The 12,012-nt window shown below is 35.6% G+C and overlaps 1 protein-coding gene across 1 annotated transcript in view; it reads left to right on the top strand.

Moving 5' to 3' along the window:
- The window catches only part of LOC126970559 (T-complex protein 1 subunit beta), a 31,145-nt gene extending 28,862 nt beyond the window's left edge, over positions 1-2,283 (top strand). Inside the window, exon 10 of the mRNA XM_050816530.1 lies at positions 1,756-2,283. Coding sequence (XP_050672487.1) covers positions 1,756-1,928 — 173 coding nt within the window. The 3' untranslated portion in view covers positions 1,929-2,283. The remainder of the gene's footprint in view (positions 1-1,755) is intronic.
- Positions 2,284-12,012: the final 9,729 nt, after the last annotated feature.

Raw genomic sequence — 12,012 nt, forward strand, 5'->3', positions numbered from 1 at the left:
AACTGGCTACAAACTTATAGCATAAGTTGTGGAGTTGTGACGTATTATTAAGTTGTATTAGCATTAGTTGTTAACCTTTGTGGTTTTTTTAGATGCTAATTTGACCTAGTTTTATATCGGTATTTGTAATATGATAAATAAAATAAAAAATAGTTTATGAATCCAAGTTGACTTATTCAAATTCAGGTGTACCACAGGGCAGCATTCTAGGGCCCTTGCTGTTTCTTATATACATAAATGATTCACCAAACTCTACATCACGAAGATGCATACGTTTTGCGGACGACGTTTCTCTTCTAATACCTAACTTTAACCCATCAATAAAAAATGACAAAATTGTTAAATATGAAATCTTAACAATTATAAATTGGATGGAAAGATACAAACTAAATGAAAATATTGAAAAAACCAAAATAATTCAATTTAATAATAAAAACACAAATCATAATATGTTTAACATTATAAGTTATAAAGGTAAATCAATTGAATAAGTTCCAACTGTAAAATTCCTTGGTATCAATATAGATAAAAATTTAGACTGGAAGTCTCACATAGAATCACTGGTTGAAAGGATACATGAATTTGTCTTTGCTCTTAGGCGAACTAGAAAGACTATATCAAAAGCAGCTGCAATCATTGCCTATCACGGCTATATAGCATCTATTACTAGATATGGTATCTTGTTATGAGGTAACTCCACAAACATAATCAAAATATTACTGGCTCAAAAAAGATGCATAAGAGCTGTGGCTGGTATAGGGCCCTTCGATTGCTGCAGACCACTATTTTTATTTTAAACATACTGATTGTTACCGAAATTTATATACTAGAGGCTAATTTATTTGTCAAGAAAAATTTAAATTTATTCACAACAATTCAAAAATGTTCTTTGTTTCCATCGCGTGATCCTACTAGACTTCGAGTTCCCCACATTAGAACCACTTTGTACCAAAAAAACTGTCATGTTATGTGTGTAAAAATATTTAATAAATTACCAAAAGAAATAAGATAGGAGACAGTGTTAAATAGAATTAAATTTAAATTATTAACACTTAAAGAAATATTGTTTTTACTCAATAAACGAATATTATCAAACGAAGTGGTAACTGGCACGAATACTATTTTGACCAATAATATTATATTTTTGTGATTATTTTTACTACATTATCTCTTAGAATTTCAATAATTATTATAATTGTGTATTGTAGGGTCATTTAGCTATGGCTTTACGTTGGTCAAATTAAATGTAGCCGTAATTAATGTTTGGTAGGTTTATAATATTCTGAAGCAAAATCACAAAAATATTTGCATGTCTGTCAAGACCAAATATGTGCCTGCTCTTGAATTTGTAACAACTTTACTTGTGAATGTTTCTGGCAAATAAAGAACTTTGACTTTGAAAGGCCGATATCGCATGTCTTGCCACCTGTTGTTACGGATGTCCATGGGCGGCTGCCGCACTACTCCTCATCCCGTGAGCCTTTTGCCGGTTTAAAAAAAATCCCTTTTTTTTCGCTTTCATGTCATCCGTTAACCTGACGCAGGTTCTCAGCGTTGTCCAAAGCGGCCCTCGGTACTGTCAGCCGTGTCCTTGTACAGAAGTTCGGAATGTTATCAAACACACCCTCTCTTACTTGTAATGTAGTTTGTAACTGTTTCTCTGATTGAAGATTCATAAAATGATCACAATTTATTGGCATGTATGGACAGAACGAAGCCGGGTCAGCCGGTCGGCTACAAGATAACTGTTTCCAGACATGGAGAGCGGACGCGTGGGCGACATGAAGGCCCTGGGCATCACCGAGTCGTACGTGGTGAAGCGGCAGGTGCTGCTGTCGGCGGCCGAGGCTGCGGAGATGATCCTCCGCGTGGACAACATCCTGAAGGCGGCGCCGCGCAGGCGTGGGCCCGACCGGCGCCCGTGCTAGACACGACACACGTACATAATGTAATGAACAGTTCATGAATTGTGTTTGTATTAGGATCAACAAATACTTAACTAATTATTCAACTAAATATTCACATAGTATTATATTAATTTGTTCTCTGACTCGCTATAACTTAATTAAACTATGGCTTTGCTTTTTGAGATATTTTTATTTTCAATTCGTTAATAACACAAAATACTTGCTTTGGATGTGCCGTCTAGAACATGTTTGTATACGAAAGCAGTATCAAGTTGAGTTGAGAATTAATATTATTTAATTATTAACATAGCTATATGTTGTGTGGCCGAGGCCAGGCCACCTCATGTCCTTACGTATTAAATGATGTCACACTTTACTCAGTGTTTTATTATTTTATTTATCTAATAATGAATACGAAAAAGCATGAAATTTAAATATGCTTCAATAATTTTTTTTTCGGATCAATACCTTTAAATTACAGGTTGTGTAAATACTGAAAAGTAAGGGAGGGTAATTGAAACTTACATAACGCGCTACCATTGGTCGAAACGAAGCGACGTCAAAGGAGATGTATCGGTGTCGAGCACGGAACAAAAAAGTAGTGGAAGTGGCATGTGGGCGTTAGCCTGTCGCCATTATTGTGTACAAATGTACCTACTCGAGGCTCAAGTAAGACCAGTCGTTTTGATGTCAAGTGAAGCATAATTATCTTTTAAAAAAATACAAATATGCCTTGTTCAAATTTTGGACTGTAGAAATCACAATAAAAATATGTCCAACGGAAGGATTTCCTCAATTTTCCGATACAATTGATATTTTTTATGTGTTGTGCAAAATATACCTATTTATGGCAAATAAATACTGAAACAGAAACAAAAAATTTCTATTGAAAATAACATTTATTACTTGTATAGTGTGTTAGTTTGATACATAAATATAAAACAATTTAAGGACGCGTTCTCAAAACAGAGAGGCATCGAATCGCACTACTACACTGACACCGCTCAAACACATACACATACTTAAAGTTAATTGCGGGAATCAAATGAATTTGATACTTTAGCAAGTTTGAATTTTATTTTTTTAATACCTATGTATTTTTGATAATTGGTTGATGTATTCGTTTAGTAGTTAAATATTAGAATTTTAGATGGCAATTCTGTCGCATAACGTCGTGTGCAGTAAACGCAGTTTTTTTAAATCCAAGATGGCTGCCGCGAAAAATTATGATTTCAACAATATGGGTATCGTTTCCGAGGTTATCGAGGGTGCAGAGAAAAATTTGATAGGTCTTTCAAAATCAAATTTTGAGATTTTTTAATTAGGTTGGTAACGGAATGTGTTTTGAGTGAAAAGTCGAAACGTAAATAAAAGATATAAATATAGAAAATATTTAGGGAATGAAGAATTAATTTAGCATGTGGGATATTGTTAGACAGGCCTTTTATAAGATAATTTAAGTTTATGAATGAATTCTAATTTTGACGATGTAAATGACACCCATGAAGAAAATTTTGTAGATTTCATAGGCGCCATCATGGATTTCGATTTAGGCCCGCTATTCGTTATTGTTGACCCTAAAATCCATGAAAATGACACCCATGTAAAGAAGTTGGTAAGTTTCATAGGCTTTTATGTAAAAGGCATTAATTATTTTCTCAAAATTGATTCCTTTAGAATTCTTTTTGATATCATTTCTAATAACTACTAGATACTACTACCGCTTCGGAAACAAATGGCGCTCTGAGAGAGAAGAAGCGGCGCAAGAAACTCTCCCAGCATTCTTTTTTGCGCTCTTTTCAATAAAAATATAGAATATTGTACAGTCATTTGTATCGCTATAAAATAATCACAATCTAGTCCCAGGCTGTCCGATCATTTAGATATTCAGCAGTGGAGTAATAGGATTTACGACAGAGCCATTTTTTTATAAAACATTTAAATTTATTTATTTATATGTGTAAAGAACATCATTGGGTTTTATAGCTGATTTATTGATGTCTTATGGATATATTTTATTTTGTTTAAAAGGTCAAAGTTATGACTTATCTAGTATTTATTCAAACCTATGTTACTTTACTTAATTCATTAAAATTATTAAAAAAACATGAAAATGACACCCATGAAGAGAAGTTGGTAAATTTCACAGGCGCCATCTTGGATTTCGATTTTGCCCCGATATTCGTTATTGTTGACCCCGAAAACCCTGAAAATGACACCCATGAAGAAATGTTAGTAAATTTCATCGGCGCCATCTTGGATTTCGATTTTGATCCGATATTCGTTATTGTTGACCCCGAAAACCATGAAAATGACACCCATGAAGAGAAGTTGGTAAATTTCATCGGCGCCATCTTGGATTTCGATTTAGACTCGATATTCGTTATTGTTGACCCCGAAAACCATGAAAATGACACCCATGTAGAAAAGTTGCCAATTTTATAAGCGCCATCTTGGATTTCGATTAGACTATATATTTAGAGATGAACTTATAAATCACTAATTCTTCAAAAAAATACAGAAACATAATTTATTGAAAATCTGACTGCGTACAAAATATGTAAAGTATCAAAGACAGTATTGTATAGCTTATAAAAAATATTCATGTTCGTACAGCGATCTTTCCGAGTACGAGCTGCTGCTTACAACCGACACAGGGTCTACCCACGACGGCGGCCGAGCGCGGACTGAGGTTATTTCGATAGATCTTTCTGTGCAATGCGTACGGAGTGACAAAATAAAATAACCCTTAATACCACACTTTAAAGCTCATGCTTATCAGAAATATATATGAATTTTAGACTATTCATTTTTATTTTTTTCTGAGATTATTTATTAGATATTCATTAATTCATTTCCCGTGTTTTTGAAAATATTATATCTGCTTTCCTTACATAATTTTTAAAAGCCAAAATTGTGTAAGTGGTAGCAGAAAACTGATCCTGAATGAAGCCCCATTTCGTCAATTTTGTGTGAAGAGGTAACGGATAATCGTTTTTACGACATAAAATATCAAAATCTCAAAGCAAACATTTCCCGCTAATTGGAGATAAAGAAGTAATCCATTTGTGGCAATTTTTAGTTTTGTTAGACTTAGTTTAATTTCATCGCAAACTCTACCGAAAAATATCTTATTTTTGTCGGATTCGTAAACGCGTCCTTAAAATATAAAAAGCTTATTCGAAGAGGTCTCGATTGGCAACAATACAGTCCTTTAAACGTTGACGCAAGTTAGCAATACGAGGTCGGCATTGAAAATTTCGGGAATCAAGGAAGTGACACAACATTACTATTTAAAAATGTATTTATTACTTTTCGAAGTATTCTCCACTAAATTTGACACATTTTTCCATACGATGGAAATAATCATTGAGGCAACCATTACATGCGGAAGTTGGTGTCTCCAAAATGACCGTTTAGTAGGCGTCCACAGCTTCTTCAGGTCATGAAAATCTCTGACCACGCATTTTATTCTTTATTTTAGGGTAGTAGTAGAAGTATAGAAATCATTAGGGCTTAGGTCGGGGCTGTACGGCGGTTGGTCTAATAAATGTTTTCTTGCTCTAAAAACTCTTTTGTTCTGTGCGCGGTGTAAGAACTAGCATTGTCGTGATGGAGGATGATGCGGCGGTTGCAGTTCTCTTTACGGAGTTCAGAAACGACCGGCAAACAAATGCTAGCATACCATTCTGCATTAACCGTTCTTTGTCCCTAAAGAGGAATAGTCGCAACATGGCCGGTATTGGAGACAAACGTGGCCACCATTTTTTTTGCAACACTCCGTGAACGAACAATTTTTGTTGGCTTTAACTCATTTTCGAACACCCAAACTCGTGACTGGTTTTTTGTTTCGGGCTCGTACGCGTATATCCAGGATTCGTCACCTGATAATACTATAAATGGTATTAATATAGTTGGGGTTCCTTGAGGAATTATATGAATAAATATACGATGTTGTATACAGCATTTGAGGATCCTGCGTAGAATCTTTCGAGAGTTCTGACGCACCAAGTAACGCGAGCCGCATTTTGCTCTTCACAGAGCAAATGCGGTATCCATCGGGAAAACAACTTTTTTACACCTAGTTGTTCATGCAAGATTATTTGTATTTGACTCATGCCAATGTCTAAAGTTGCCTGAATTTCGCGGTATGTCACATGCCGATCTTCCTCAATCAGCTTACGCACAGCATCAACGTTTTCTGTGGTGACTGCAGTTTTTGGACGACCTTGACAGGGATCATCACTGAGCTTGACACGTCCACGTTGAAATTCAGGAAACCAGCGATAAATTATGGTTTTGGATCATCACCAAATGCAGAAATCATCCGGTTTTTGTTTTTGAAGCCGTACTCTCTAAAACTGACGATAAATCATAATCCAGCGGATTAAGATAGGGACTAGACGACCACCAGTCTTCAGCTCTGATGAAGTCCGAAACGTTGGTTTCCAACCAAGACCGCATAGACCGAGCTTTATGACCCGACCCCGAGTCTTATTGGTATTTACTTTACACTTTGGTCAATTAGCCTCTTTTAATATTGAAGGGAACAAATGTACTTCAACTAAAAAGTTTATGTTTGTTCCGGTAAACAATAGGCGAATGGAGAAATATAGAGGCAATGTTTCAGAAAAACTCTCAAACTTGTATTTGAATTATAACAGTACTCCAAATGAGATGTATGGTAAGTTATTTAAAATAATTAAAACAGAGTTTGCTTCTATATTTACTTCAAAGACAGTCAACTCGGGTGGTCTCTTGTCATTTAACAACTGGGCAACAGCTGGTATTCATAGGAGCCGACAACGGTTATATGAACTATATAGTGAGAGATCATCATGTAATCATGATGCATCTTTCCTTGTATATGTGAAAAATTATTAAAAATTATTTAAGAAAGTATGTACTATTGCTAAGTCAATGCATATTAGAGAAATAATTAAAAATGCTTCAAATAAAATAAAAATGACTTGGAAAGTTATTAACTGGGAAACTGGAAGAGCGAAAGACTGCAAGTTTGAATATAAGCTAATAATAAACAATACAAAAATCCACTCTGAGCAGGAAGTAGCTTCTTCTTTTGAGAATTTTTTTTCTGACATTCCAGTTTCCATCTCAAGCACCCTTGTCTCCTCCACCAGTGTTGCCGAGTCACTTCTTTTGGAAAATGTTAAGGAATGTAAACAAAATTTCAAATTCAGTGTTGTCAGCCCAGCAGAAATAATTAAAACTTTCAGATCCTTAGAAATGAAAAAAACTGCTGATATATGGGGCATATCTGTAAAAATAATAAGTTCTGTTATTGACGTCATAGCACCATATCTAGCACTAGTTTTTAATAGCTGTATTGAACATGGAGTGTTTCCTGACCTTCTGAAGTGTAGTAAAATAACACCAATATTTAAATCGGGACTCACTTCTGACCCGAATAACTATCGCCCTGTTTCGGTGTTGCCGACCCTTAGTAAAATTTTTGAAAAAAATATTTTAAGCCAAATGCTTACTCACTTTAACACTTATAAGTTACTTCATATAAAACAATTTGGCTTTACTAGGGGACGCTCGACTACGGATGCAGGTGTTGAACTCATCAGGAATATTTTTGAGGCCTGGGAGGAATCACAGAATGCACTTGGTATCTTCTGTGATTTATCTAAGGCTTTTGATTGTGTTCAACATTCAACGCTGGTCAGAAGGCTATGCCACTATGGTATAAGAGGATCTGCACTCGATCTTCAGATCTCATATTTAAATAATAGGATTCAGAGGGTCGAGGTGAATGGCAGGAGATCTCCTGGGACTCCTCTCGGTATGGGGGTACCACAAGGGTCTATTCTTGGACCCTTCCTCTTCCTAATTTATATAAATGATCTACCTAACCTTGTAGAAAAGAAACACAAGGTGGTATTGTTTGCGGATGACACTTCACTTATATTCAAAGTGAAACGAAGCCAAGTTTTATATGACGAAGTAAACAATGCTCTATCTGACATCGTGTACTGGTTTAGCGCCAATAACTTATTGTTAAATAATCATAAAACCAAATATATTAAATTCACCGCGCCAAATGTCAAAAATGTAGATGCGAATATTTTATTAAATGGAGAGGTGGTAAAAGCAGTGGAATCTGCTATATTTCTTGGCATTACTCTTGATTCCAAATTGCAGTTGAACGATTGAAGGATTGGCGAATAGGCTTAGTTCTGCAGCATATGCGGTTAAGAAAATCAGACGGTTAACTGACATAGATACGGCGAGATTAGTATACTTTAGTTATTTTCATAGTATTATGTCCTATGGTATATTGTTATGGGGCAGTGCGGCCGATATTAATACTATCTTTGTGCTGCAGAAGAGGGCTATTCGCGCGATTTATAACCTAGGTCCTAAAGAATCATTAAGAGAAAAATTTAAAGAAATAAATATTTTGACTGTTGCTTCTCAATACATTTTTGATAATGTTTTGTATGTTCATAAGCACATTGAGGAATTTTCTAGAAACTGTGACATTCATAATGTTAACACGAGGAACAAACATAAACTTGTTATGCCTACTACTCGGTTGGGTCGAGTTAGTAAGTCTTTTGTTGGGCGATGTATATGCTTCTACAATATGATCCCAGAAAATGTACAAATCAAATGTGTTACGAAATTTAAAAGAATTGTTAAAAACGTTTGTGTGGGAAAGGTTATTATAGCATAAACGATTTTCTTAATGACACCACGGACTGGGATTAAAGCGAACACCCTCAGGCTCTTTAATTATAAATGTTTATTGTACGATATTAGATCGTAATACATATTTTATATAAAAAAAAGCCCGCTGAGTTTCTTGCGCCCATTCTTCTCAGGTCTGAGGCAGTCTCTTTTGAATGGGTGGTAGATTTTGACGTTCAATAAGTGATTATAAATCCTATTTTGAATAAAAATATTTGAATTTGAATTTATTGGTAAGGGGCTCCTGTTTTCGCAATTAGACCGCTCAGTTGGGTCCGTTTTACGTGCAGTGTTGGCCAGTCATTCCAACCAGCCCAGCTCCATCCAGAAGTTCGGAACACTCCTGGGGTGTTCGCAGACTTCCTGGAGCGATTTTGTATTCACTTACTCACCACCCCAGAACATTTCTGGATTACATGAGTGACCGTTTCATACTCGGCTAGACAGCCGTGCACCTAGGACTGTCCGTTACGCCGATTGTAATTTAGGTGCTTGTTCAGTGATATGTGATCCGTTAGGGTGCCGACCATGATTCGGATGTCATGTCTATTAAGGCTAATAAGTCGACATGTCAGTTTAGGTGATAGTGTAGGAATCGCATCTTTCGACTGTCTACAGCCTGAGAAATTTGTCCATTGGGTTTTGTGTAGTTTGTTTGTGAGAGAGCGTATCCATGACCACATTTGGCTGAAGGGCAGCGGCAGGAGTGGCCCTGGACCAGTCACTTGGGTCTCTGACCCCCGCCTTGCAAGTTCATCCGCTGCATCGTTCTCCAACGCACCGCTGTGTCCCTTGAACCATAGCAGAGTTACCCAGTTGTTAGAGGCAGCTCGTTCTAAGGATTGGTGACGTATATCTGCGCTGAGTTATAGGTATTACTCCTCAGCGCAGTCAATACCGCCATACTATCGGATAGAATTCGGATATTATATGAAAAAAAAATATTTCAGTAATAAAAATGTTCCAAACATAATAGTGGATGTGACATTCTTTTAAGCGATGAACACTTGTGCCAGAAGGCCACGCTCTTCCATTTCAATTAAAATTAACAGTACCAAAAACTAGGGATCACAAATTAAGTCAATAAAAATATAATATAACAAAAGAAAAATATTAAACGAACAGGATGTGTGATTATATGTTTGTGTATGTGTGTGTGTGTGTGTGTGAGCATGTGTGCGTGTGTGCGTTGTGTGTGCGTGTGTGCGTTGTGTGAGCATGTGTGCGTTGTGTGTCATTGTTACTTTTCGTATAACACTACTTATTGTACTATCAAGAAGGTATAGCTAAAACTTACTCCGTGTAGAGAAAATAGCTCTTCCATTTCCACATAATTCATAGATTTCAACCAAGTGGTTTAAATTCATCTACATTCCACTTTGTTAAATGAAAAAAAAAAATGAAAATGAATTTATTTCGGAAGAAAAACTGACACATTCACACAAAAAAGTTAAAGAGAACAAAATATATGCTTAATCTAATACTTAACTTACTTAACTTAATACAAAAGAAACAAAAGCAAAACTTGATGTGGCAGTGGTCTTCCAAAACTGGAGTCCACTCAGTTATAGTTGTGTACACTATGAGCACAACACTGATTTTCAGTGACCCCATTGTGTGAAGTTTGGAGCTGAACTGACATATTTTTAAAAGTAAAATATAATTAATTGTGGCACTAAAATAATTATTATGAGAATAAAAAATATGATTAACAAAAAAAAAATGGAACTAAAAATAAATAATGACAATAACAAAAATAATAAAAAACGTATGTGTGAAAATATATAAGGAAGAAAAAATAATAATAAATACGAGAAGCTATTTTATATAATACAATGAAATTTAAACAGTGTTCACCAAGGTGTTAAGCGTATAGATCTCGAGCTTTTCATTTATAAGTTTATAAACATGTTTTGTAAACTGTCGCTTTGCAAAGGTGGTCTTAATAATAACATGTTTTCTCCTTTTCAAAAGGTAAGCAGGATCAGGTATTAAAGTTTTGTGTCTTTTAAGAGTAACATGAAGGACATAAAGTTTTCTAACAGATAGTAAGTCGCAGTCTTTATATAATTGTTCAGTACGATAGTCTTGGCTTTAGAAATGTCACTTTTAAAAGGGCTCTTTGTGATCTCTCCGCAGTTAAGAATTTAGTTTTTGTGACACCACCCCAGACAAGAATGCATTAAATAAAAATTGACTGTGCCATATAAGTATATAGTAAACTAAGTAAAGGGTTGGAAGCAACATTTATTAGCCTTAGTTTTTAAAATATCCAGATTAAATTCTACCAATAGTGGGGCAGGAGCAATATTCGTCAAGGGTACAATAGTACTTGTGTTTAGTTTCTTGTTAGTTATGTTTAGTTACATTAGAAGAAGCAAGAAACTAATTCTTGCGCCACTTCTTCTCTCTCATAGCGCCATTTGTTTCCGAAGCGTTAGTAGTATCTAGTATATTAGAAATGTCATCAAAAAGAATTCTAAAGGAATCAATTTTGAAAAAATAAATGCAAAAGGCATTTATTGGTATTTTTCAAAAGGCATTTTTATGTATGTATATTTTCGAACTTCGAAACTAATGTTAGAGTATTGACTTGTATACTGATCTACTTTAGTACGCTCGTTTTCTGTTTGATAGGTAGTCTTTAAAAAGTGCAAGAGGTGAACTTCTTGTACCTGTATGTTCCAGTTTTTGTTGAAGGATAGCGACAGAGACTGTGTCGAAAGCCTTTTATAGATCAAGGAATACGGTGAGACATTTTTATCTAGCTTACCCTTTATCTAGCTGCTCAACTATTAATGTACTCAAAGCTGTTATATCATCTTCAGTAGATTTATTTTGTCTAAAACCGAACTGATAATCTGATATAATATTGTATTTATTAAGATAAAGGAAAAGTCTTTTATTAATGATTTTCTCTAAGATTTTTGTAAATGGTGTTAGAACTAATATTGGTCTATAATTAGCAATATCATCTCTATCCCCACTTTTGTGCACCGGAGTAACAATAGCTTCTTTCAAGGCATTGGGAAAAACCTTTGCGAAGCAGAGGCTTATAAGATGAGTAATTATAGGCACTAGTTAGTTTTTCGCCAGTTTGATAAAATTGGTGGGAACTCCGTCACAGCCACAAGCACCTATCCGACGCCAACGTCGCAGAAAACCAACGATCCGCCGCGTTTGGCACTACAAGTCAGCAGATTGGGATAGGATGCGTTCCTTTTTTGCAACCTACCCAAGGGTTGCAAAAAAGCAAGGTTTGTTTCCCTTCGGATGGTCCTAGTGCCTGCGCCGTTCCAGTATCCGATGTGATACTGCAGGGTATGGATATTTATATACCAAGCTCTGTAGTACCGATCGGTGGCAGATCACAGCCCTGGTTCGATGC

This window comes from Leptidea sinapis, chromosome 21, assembly GCF_905404315.1.
Source record: "Leptidea sinapis chromosome 21, ilLepSina1.1, whole genome shotgun sequence".
Taxonomy (NCBI): domain Eukaryota; kingdom Metazoa; phylum Arthropoda; class Insecta; order Lepidoptera; family Pieridae; genus Leptidea; species Leptidea sinapis.